The sequence below is a fragment of the Buteo buteo genome, chromosome 3, assembly GCF_964188355.1.
Source record: "Buteo buteo chromosome 3, bButBut1.hap1.1, whole genome shotgun sequence".
In the NCBI taxonomy this organism is placed as follows: Eukaryota; Metazoa; Chordata; class Aves; order Accipitriformes; family Accipitridae; genus Buteo; species Buteo buteo.
This window is the reverse complement of record NC_134173.1, coordinates 56,183,368-56,191,438: the sequence shown is the minus strand read 5'-3', so window position 1 is coordinate 56,191,438 and position 8,071 is coordinate 56,183,368. Positions and strand designations below refer to the sequence as shown.

The following is an 8,071-nucleotide window of genomic DNA, read 5'->3' as shown; positions in this document are numbered from 1 at the left end:
AGGTTTTCTTCCTAGAAATATCCTACAGCTCAAATGGAAGTGGTGGGACTGAGAGAAGTGTCCTTACAGAAATGTGACTGATCATAAACGGTGCCTTTCAGCCTTTAAAATCCATGAGATCGTACGCAATAGCAATACCAGCCCCGAACCACGCTACCTCCAGCCGTGCCTTTGGTACCCAGCGAGTGACCACAGCCAAGTATGCCCCGAACCATCTTTGCATTTTCCTGCTGGCACCCCCTTTTTTGCCCACCAAACTCCTTCAAAATGAGGCTCGCACACATCCGCTTGCAGTGCTGTCTTTTATTTCGGAGGAGGCCCGAGGACCTGCTTGCTCCCAGTTAGCGGGACAGACCTAAAGCTGATGGGGAGGAGGGCTGCGCCAGAGGAACGACTGCGCCAGGGTGCAGCTCCCTGCTGCGGCTCAGCGGCTCAGGACACAGGGGTGGCTCCTGCGTGCCATTTCGATCTTCACGACGCTATCGGGTCCCAGCGAGTAGGTCACCTCATCCTCGCTCACCCCCAGCGGCAGGCTGATTTCCTTCGTGATGTTTCTGTAGTTATACTCCGTCCCTGTTGCGGTGGTGTGCTCCTCCTCATGCTCCGCTAACACCTTCACCTTCCTGTCTTTCACTGTTACGGTAACTTCCTCGGGGTCAAAACCCTTCACGTTTATCAAAGACAAAACCTTGTGATCACGGCAAGAGTTCAACATCCTGTTAAGTCTTCTTTGCATGCTGGAATAAGAACAAGAGGACAGCCTTTCAGTCCAGCTCACAGAGGAATGGGTGGACCACCTTAAGGATAAGAGAAGTAAATAGGAAACTATTGGATCCATCCTCATGCTGACGCACAGCACTTGGGCTGGTGTCTGCACCATCAGGAGCTCCCACCTGCACACCACAGCAGTCAGGAGTATTTCAGTGTCCCCTCTTGGGATGGGGCAATTGTGGAGCTGAAAAGTCCTTTCGCCTAAATACAGAGAAGCCAGCGCTCTTCTCTCACACGTACAGATGCCCACAAAGCCATGTGTGTTCATCTTATGCCTTGTCCTACATTTTAAATGAATAGTTACAATAGATCACATTTCCCAGTTATGAGTTTTGTTTAAAGCAGTCAGTGGATGGGAGACACATCTGGCAAAAAAAACCCAAATGCTCCTGCAGAGCTGGACCAGAGGCTCACTGAGCCATTAAAATGATTTCTAATAATGTCAAACAGCGACTCTGCTCAACCAGAAGGCTGGGTCTTATTCAAACCATTTGTAAAGCAGACAATGGAAGGGTCACTTAAGTTATAATAGCTAAATTGGACACAGGGCACCAAATTAAAAAGATAATGGGTGTGATGGAAGAGGAAATAAGGAAAACAATGAGGGAACCGGCATGACCACTAAGGTGAGAAATCCCTAACGAGTGGCTCGTTAGCAAGGTCCACCCATTTCAGCAATCCTACTTAAAGCCTGCAATGATTCAACCTGGTGTGGTGATTTTGGGGTGTACTTTCTGTGTGGGCTGGTTCTGTCACCTGTTGTGCCCCCCCCCCCCCCCCCTTTTTTTTATATTGCTGGTCAGAGGAGAATAAATGTGCTGAGAAGAGTTGGTCCTTCCCAGTATTTTTGTGGGAAGTGGCTGGCTGAATTCCCCAGCGCAACTGAAATCCTGCTGTGAGGTGGTTTCAGTATGGGCTTGTGTTCACACCAGCAAGTTGTCCCAGGCGTGGCAGGGCTGGGGAGCCTGGCACTCAGGGAGAGCATGCCCTGGCATCCCACAGCCCATCCTGAGACACCTCCCCACCCAGCTTCCATTCAGAGTGAATTTCCATTCCTTCACTGGGATTTTGGTGTGCAATGATTCTGCAAGGGGATGCTGAGTCTGCCTAGCTCTGATACCCAATGCACTGATGAAAGTCTGGACACAGACACCAGTCCTGTAACACCTGGGATCTGAAATCTGCTGCTCTACAGCCCTGCGCGAGCTGCAGCTACTGGGTAAGTTTAAAGTAACCTCACAGCAACTTTTGGTTTTGCTGAAGTCGGCGTAAAACTAACCCAGGGGTCAGGCTTTTTTTCCTTTTTCCTCTAACTTTATTGCACCCAGTAGATAACTCGCGTGGCAGGCTGTGGGATGATACTTGCTGCTGTACGGATAATGAAAATGTCATGTTTTTAATTGCCAAGGTGAAGGTCTCATCATCACCAGGCGCAACATGAGGGAACTCAAACCGAAGCTTGAGTTTGGGGAGAAAATACCAATGCCACAAATGCAGCAAGAGATTCCCACCGCTGCTGATGACCAAGGGACTTCTTAGCCCTTGGGGTGTCTCAACGTTTGGTTGTGCCTTAACGCAAATAGTCAGGTTTTATCATTCAACTACTCCCTTCCTGTAGGGCTGCCTTTGGGTTTTGTCTCTTCTAGAGTCAATCTTGAACTCCATTAACAAAATCAAATCATTACACCAGTGGTCAAAATGGAGATGTAGAAATCCTGACACTTATTCCTCCTACTGTACGTGGTGGGAAAATATGGATACATGTCTGTGATGTTTCAGTGCTACACCCCACCACGTACAGGCACATTTTGGCTACTGATGAAGATAATGACGTGTTTACCAGGCTTAAACTGAATTTACATTGAAGATGGACTTTGTTCCGCCGCTGAGCAGCTTTGGATCTAGTTGTGTACTTTACTTCAGATGCAGTTTGCAAGCTGGTTAATGTCACAACGCCAAGGTCCAAACCCTTTCCAGTGCAGGCGCTGCCCGCACAGCTCCTCTCGGGCTGCGGGGCCACGCAAGCCATGCCTTCCCGTTCCCCTTTCAACTAATTTATCTGAAAACGGCTATTTCTCTTCTGTCCTGCCTATCCGTTTCCACCTTTGCTCCTGATACCGACGCCAACCCCCCCTTCATCCTGCCTTCAAGGGTGCCGATGCCTGTGGGAAGCGGGCGAGTATCCGTCACCTGTCCAGTTCTCGCTCCACGTCCAGCCTCGCGGTGAGGGCCGTTCCCTCCCCGGGCCGGGCGTCGGGCTGGCGCAGGCAGCAGCAGGGGCGCAGGGACGGGCCGCGCAGGCCGGACGCGGGCGGCTCCTGGCAGAGCTGCCGCAGCTGCAGGTCCATCAGCCTCATCTGCCTCCGCATCTCGCTCGTCACCCGCCTCAAGTCCCGCTCGACCTCTTCCCAAAGGCGATCGTGCAACGACATCGTCGCGCTGCAAAGCGCGTCGGGGCGCGAGTGCGGCCGCGACAGCCTGCACTCGCGGCGGGGGGAAAAATTGCCTTGCGTTTCGTCTGGGGGCGAGCGCGTGTGTCAGCAGCGCCGCAGGCGCTGTCGCAGCCTTCCAGCGGGCACCTTATGACGTCACGGGTCCGCTGACCCGTCACCGCTCCACAGTCGCCGAGGCCCAGGTCCGCTCCCGCCTGCGGGCCGGGGGCTTGTGCCATGGCCGGGCAGCGGAGCCGCCAGGAGCGTGGCTTGGATGCGGTTTCATGCACAGTGTTGCTGCAGCTCGGCTGCCCACGCTATCCCCCTCTCCCCTGCCCTGGCACACCAGCGCAGAGGGAACGCAAGCTGCCTTTCTCCGCTCCCAGGCTGACATCCCCATGGACAAAGCCCAGGTCTCCGCTCAAGTCTTTAAGCTTGGTCTCCTCTTGAAGCTTGTGGGGATTCCCATTCCCAGGTCCTGACCACCACCGCCTTGGGAGAATGGAAACATGCACCCAGCAGCAAGCTGCTCTGCCAACCTGCTGCAAAACCACGGCCCCTGCGGCCTTCCCCCCCTCGCTGCTTTTGCTGCTGTTTACCACAGCCTTAAAGAAAAGTTGTAAATTAAGGAGACCTGCCATGCTCTTTATGTTTCTCCTCTTTTTGCAAGTGCTTTGCACAAGGTGTTGGATGTGTGATGCCTACATACATTTTTCGCTGACACCCGGCATGGCCTGCCATGGCGTTTAGGCAAAGGCGACCAGGAGCCTTGGCCTGAATACGCATCAGGATGGTCTGCGGGGCGCTGGCACCCCCGGGAGCACCAGCAGCTCCCCCAGTGAGTGCCAGGGAAAGGCGAGGTGCTCACAGCAACTCCTGCACAGCTTCTCCCTGGCAGAGCAGCCTGCCTCCCTGTCCTGCTGGCTCTCCTCTCCTGGGGTTTTCTCCAGGGGCTACAAGTTTCAGATGTGATTTCAAACCTGCTGCTCCATCAGGAACTTCTCCCTCTGCCTGTTGGCTCTCTGCCTCTTTTTTTTTTTAATGAGAAAGAAACAGCAAATGGTTAAAAATGTCCAGAAATGGGAGTTTCTCTTTATGTCCCTTACTGACAGCTGCAGTTAAGGTACTTCTGGGAACTCTTTGAGAACATGGACCTTCAAAAATATTTATGTCCCTGCTCTCACACCATATTAAGCAAACAAGACGCCAAGAAAAGCAGACTCAGGTCTTTGCTTCCCACCCTTACAGATGTTACTCCACAACTTTCATCTGCCCATGCATCAGAACAAGGTGCTGCCTTGGCAAGAGTGGGTGACATGAGGATTTTGGTCAATGGAAGACAGCAAAAAGGATGCTGCATCCCACAATTATTTTACAGAGAAGGACTGTCATGGTTTAACCCCAGCCAGCAGCTAAGTACCACGCAGCTGCTCACTCACCCCCCACTCAGTGGGATGGGGGACAGAATCAGGGAGAAAAAAGAAAAAAGTAAAACTTGTAGGTTCAGATGAGAATTTTAATAGGACTTCTTGCTGGCTGGGTGTGAGAAGCTGAAAAATCCTTGACTTAGTCTAAACACTACTTAGCAACAACTGAAAACATCAGTGTGTTATCAACATTCCTCTCATACTGAATCCAAGACATAACACTATACCAGTTACTAGAAAGGAAATTAACTCTAGCCCACCCAAAACCAGGACAAGGAGACAGGGCACATGCGCTGCACGCACACAGGGCACTGCTGCAAGCACTTATCTGAGCTGACAGCTTTACCTTTGCAGATCCCGTGTGTGCTGGGATCTGTTGCCTGCTCACTCGGTGAGCTTGGGCAGGGGTGCCTGAGTCATCAGCTCCTGCCTTGGGGACTTCTGAAGCCATTGTGTCCTGTCAGGCTGTTGCATCTGTTTTTCCTGAGAATGACCTGCATGGGTTTCAGTATCAGCAGTGCTTGCAGCATGGATGGCTTTGCCTGGTTCTCTGAAAAGTCCCTATGGTGTACTTTAATTACAAGCAGCATTGACACCAAAACCTCCTGGGTCTAATACTGCCAGAAAAACTAAAAGAAGACTGGGGGGAAATCTGGTCTCTAAGGGCTTGCAGTGGATTATCAGTGCAAATGCATCGTCCCTGTGTATTTAAGAGAGTAGAAGACTCCTTGGAAGCCTGGGAGCTGCTCTACCCTGCTGGCACCTTCCTGCAGAGGAAGCGCCTTCCACAATTATTAGCTGTATCTGAAAGCCCAAGTAGCCCCAGACAAGAAAATATCCCCCGCAGCCTCCAAGGAGGTAAAGCTGAGCTGGTCCCAGGGACTGCTGCTGCGGGGCAGCCTGCTGACCGCCTGGAGGGAGCCAGACCTGTCGGCAGCTGAGCGAGGAGTGTGAAAGGGGGACCCCGAGAACCACAAAGGGGAGCGGGTCACGTCTCAGTTTGCACAAAAATACATGAGGCTTCCTGTTGGACACCCCTCACATTCAAACATTGGTGCATCATGTGCAAGAATAAATTAAAAAACATTCAAATAACTTTATATACCCAATTACATTTACACATACCAGCAATGAAAAACCTTTGTTAAAAGTCAAATGCTTAATACATACTTACAAAGCAGAACTTCTTAACAACCCCCAACTCCCAGCAATGATACCATCAGCTTCTGTCCCATCATCCCTGATGAGAGCTGTAGTCCAAGACATGATCTATATTCCCTCAGACTGGCCTGTGACACAAAAGCTAATCCCAACCTTGGCAGCACCAACACCCACGTCTCTCAGGCATCTGCAAACTGGTGATCTGGATGATGTGTTATTTCCCCAAGGTGAAATATGAGTTTGGCTTTTCAATAAATCAAGAGCCAGCTTATTTTACACTGAATGGCAGTTTAATCCAAAAAAAAAAAAAAAATTGCTTTATGCCTTATTATTCATAAAAGGCATCACTTTTTCTGTCTGAAGACAAATCTTTTATTTAAAAGCTGAATTCAAAGGCTGCCAATGTGTGAAGGGTCCCTCCTGTATGAAGTCTGTATACCTTTCTGACAGCAGTATTTTGTCTTTAAAACTCTGACACTCTCTAGTCTCTTTGGCTCCATATGAAAGAGTCTTTCAGGAGTTCTCTCTCGCATGGTAGGAGCCTGAATCCTTTATTTCACAGAGGAAGTTTTGTTTGCCAAGTCCCTTCTGAAGAGACGAGATCTGGAGCACACCACTCGAACCGAGCATCAAGCTAAACCTTCCTGTCAGAGCCCTGGGTGTACAGACCACAGGAGCCGTTACGAAGGAAAGATGCCGAACACGAGGATGTGTGTCAAAATAAAATTTCTGCAGGAAAAGCAACAGCTTGAAAATGACTTGAAGTTAAACCTCCCTGGTGCATGAAATCAGGGGCTTTGGGGATTCACCACGTGCTCCGCAAGGGAGCGGGGAGGCTCTGCAGGCAGGGGTGCCTGTGGGGTGCTGCCTCCTTTGGGATGCGTCTTTATGCCAGGGGATGTGAGCTTTTCCCCGCAGGCATGCTCGCCCAGGGAGTTTGTTCCCAGACCTGGAGAGCATCACCGTGGCCCGCGACCCTGGGCACCGAGCAGAGGGACCTGCCCGCAGAATAAACTCGGAGGGTACCACCACACATCCTACGCAGGATAAGCAGGTGTCTGTGGACACAAACCAGCCAAGCAGAGATTTGCTGAGCTGCTGCTCTCCTCCTCTGCCCCTTTCCCCTCCCACCACCACAGGCTGAAGTGCAGTGGGCAGCACTGCTCCTGGCGTGCAGTGGCCCTGCTTCGGGAACAGCGCGTGCTTTTCCTTGTCTCACCGTGTTCCAAAACCTCCTGGGAAATCCTGCAGTAGGATGAAATGCTGGGTCGGCAAGTGCCCTCTGTGGAATCAATTAACCCAGGGGTAGCAACATGGGCTTACAAAGGCTTCCCGAAACACCTGTGTGTGGAGCTGCTCATCCCCAAGGGCACTGTCACACAGACTGCATATCTTCACTTGTATTTTCCATCAGTGTTTAAAAATCATAAAAACCTATCTGCAGGCAGGACATTTTTTTAATGTTCTGAAATCTGGGCTGTAGTTTTTAAACCAAAAGGAAATATACAGCTCTGAAAGTAATTTGTAGCCTTGTTTCCCTTTATTGCAGCAGCTAAGCAAGAATTGTATGTTGGCAGCATGCTTTTTTCATGCCTCTATTGCTGTTTTTAGTTAAACCCTCCCCACTTTAAACCCTTGGTCTTCCCTGTGCAAATCATTCACTTTGCACTTAAAAGGGATGGATGGGTGGCTAGACTAGACAACTTAATAGTCATTTTTCATCTTACGTTTTATGATCTTTGTATAAAGATGTACATGGTGATAACCCTTACTATGACTTCCTAGAGGTTGAGCAGAAGTGTGCACCTGCTTTGGCTGTGACAAGTGACTCTCTTGATCATACGTACTTGAAAACAGTTTTGGAGGGTGGCTGCTGCCTCTTTCTAGCATTCAGCACTGTTTGTAGATTATGGCAGCTGAGTATTATAATTTAGTTTCAGCATTCTCAGTCATCTGTGATCATTTCCAGTAGCATCCCCACAGAGTTTACTGTCTGTGGATGTCATTTTTAGGGAATGGACCTCAAAAGCATTCAGAGAAAGACTGATCTGACTCTCTTGGCAAACGATGGCAGCAGATGGGTTGCCTGGTATCCCTTTACAGGCTTTCATTCCCTTTGGGTGCTGGCGTTATAGAGAAACACATGATCTTAATGGTTCAAAGGAGTCAGATCCCACCTCAGCCTGGTACATAAAAAACAGCAAATGTTGACAATAAGAATCCCTGAATTACTGATGTCACCTGCTCCTAGTACAGTGAGAGAAACTGGGGACAGGTTGG

The 8,071-nt window shown here is 50.1% G+C and overlaps 1 protein-coding gene across 1 annotated transcript; it reads right to left on the bottom strand.

Moving 5' to 3' along the window:
- Positions 1 to 296: 296 nt before the first annotated feature.
- Positions 297 to 3,442, bottom strand: ODF1 (outer dense fiber of sperm tails 1). Its single transcript, XM_075024270.1, has 3 exons — positions 3,351 to 3,442; positions 2,962 to 3,249; positions 297 to 737 (listed from the first exon to the last, which is right to left on the bottom strand). Exons 1-3 carry the CDS (start codon positions 3,440 to 3,442, stop codon positions 425 to 427), a joined length of 693 nt encoding a protein of 230 aa, XP_074880371.1. The 3' UTR covers positions 297 to 424.
- Positions 3,443 to 8,071: the final 4,629 nt, after the last annotated feature.

Bases quoted from the DNA above. Each gene is read 5' to 3' on its own strand.
- ODF1 (XM_075024270.1), bottom strand. From the start codon at position 3,442: ATGGCACAAGCCCCCGGCCCGCAGGCGGGAGCGGACCTGGGCCTCGGC. The intron at 3,250-3,350 runs GTGCCCGCTGGA...CCGCGAGTGCAG, and splicing joins CGGACCCGTGACGTCATAAG to GCTGTCGCGGCCGCACTCGC. The intron at 738-2,961 runs GTGACGGATACT...TTCTTATTCCAG, and splicing joins GTGGAGCGAGAACTGGACAG to CATGCAAAGAAGACTTAACA.